Source organism: Camelina sativa, chromosome 19 (assembly GCF_000633955.1).
Source record: "Camelina sativa cultivar DH55 chromosome 19, Cs, whole genome shotgun sequence".
Lineage (NCBI taxonomy): Eukaryota > Viridiplantae > Streptophyta > Magnoliopsida > Brassicales > Brassicaceae > Camelina > Camelina sativa.
In genome coordinates, this window is record NC_025703.1 from 14,350,610 (window position 1) to 14,351,917 (window position 1,308).

The following is a 1,308-nucleotide window of genomic DNA, read 5'->3' on the forward strand; positions in this document are numbered from 1 at the left end:
ACTGAACATACAATATCAATTTAGTTGATAAAAACAGATGATGGGATCAAAGTCATATCGTCTCATGGAGAAGAATTTGTGGCAGATGTCGTACTTTTTGCTACTGGTAATTTTTTATTATAATCTGATTCTCAAATTTCTATTTGATTATAATAGAGTAGTTCTATCTCTGTTCTCTTCTACTTTAATACATATTCATCTGCGTGGCTTTTGGGTTTATGGAACAATAGTTTTCTTTTATTCTGCTTTTCCAATCCTTGAATGTTTGTGTTTTGCTTCCTCCCTTTGATCATATTTTTCAAATTTATCTTTTGCTCATATTTGCTACAGGCAGGAATCCTAATACCAAGAGATTAAATTTAGAAGCTGTTGGTGTTGAACTTGATCAGGCTGGAGCTGTGAAGGTTGTAATAAAATTCCTATTGCTGCGGATATTATATTTACTCTTGCAGCTACTAATTCGCTACATTATCCTCAGGTTGATGAGTACTCACGCACTAACATACCAAGCATATGGGCTGTGGGAGATGCCACAAACCGAATTAACCTTACACCTGTAGCGTTAATGGAGGCCAGCTGCTTTGCGGTACGTGCCTCGTATCTTGCACTTATAGTTTACACAAACCATCCGAGAGTTGTTCCACCACCAAATGTTTCAGCTTTTTTTTGTTTGGGAATGTCTAATTATGTAATGCATTTGTTAAGTGGGATTGTTCTGATATTTGCAGAACACTGTTTTTGGTGGGAAGCCTACTAAAGCAGACTACAGCAACGTTGCCTGTGCTGTATTTTGGTAAGCATTTTTCTGATTGGAGGAAATTTTAGTTTTAATTTGTGTCATATTGCAGACACTGGTTGCCTCTTTACTGTAATGAGGGCTTAAATTATATGTACTGTATACCAAAACAATCTCTCGTTCTCTATTACTATCTGAAACTATAAAGAATTGAAAGTACTCCACAAATCGTCTTTTATTTTGGCATATGTTTTCACAGTGGTATCCCAATTCAATCTGAAGTATTTATGAAGGTTTCACTTTTTTTTTCTTCTGTTTACCAGCATACCACCACTAGCTGTGGTGGGTCTCAGCGAAGAAGAAGCAGTGGAACAAGCAACCGGTGATATTCTGGTTTTCACCTCAGGCTTTAATCCCATGAAGAACACCATCTCTGGGTATGCAAGCATCGAAAATTCTGATTTTTGAAAAATCCTTATATCGGCCCACACAGTTCTTGATTTCATTTTGTAGAATCGTTTCCTGATTCTTCAACATGCTTGCACCTGATCACTCTTTTGAGGACTCTATCC

At 36.9% G+C, this 1,308-nt stretch overlaps 1 protein-coding gene across 2 annotated transcripts in view; it reads left to right on the forward strand.

Annotated features, from left to right (window-relative positions):
• Nucleotides 1-1,308, forward strand: part of LOC104766322 (glutathione reductase, cytosolic) — a 13,960-nt gene that overhangs the window by 10,289 nt on the left and 2,363 nt on the right. For both annotated transcript variants that reach the window (XM_010490187.2, XM_010490188.1), the window contains exons 10-14: nucleotides 25-106; nucleotides 331-404; nucleotides 479-586; nucleotides 729-793; nucleotides 1,060-1,173. In XM_010490187.2, the coding sequence (XP_010488489.1) occupies nucleotides 25-106; nucleotides 331-404; nucleotides 479-586; nucleotides 729-793; nucleotides 1,060-1,173 (443 nt within the window). The remainder of the gene's footprint in view (nucleotides 1-24; nucleotides 107-330; nucleotides 405-478; nucleotides 587-728; nucleotides 794-1,059; nucleotides 1,174-1,308) is intronic.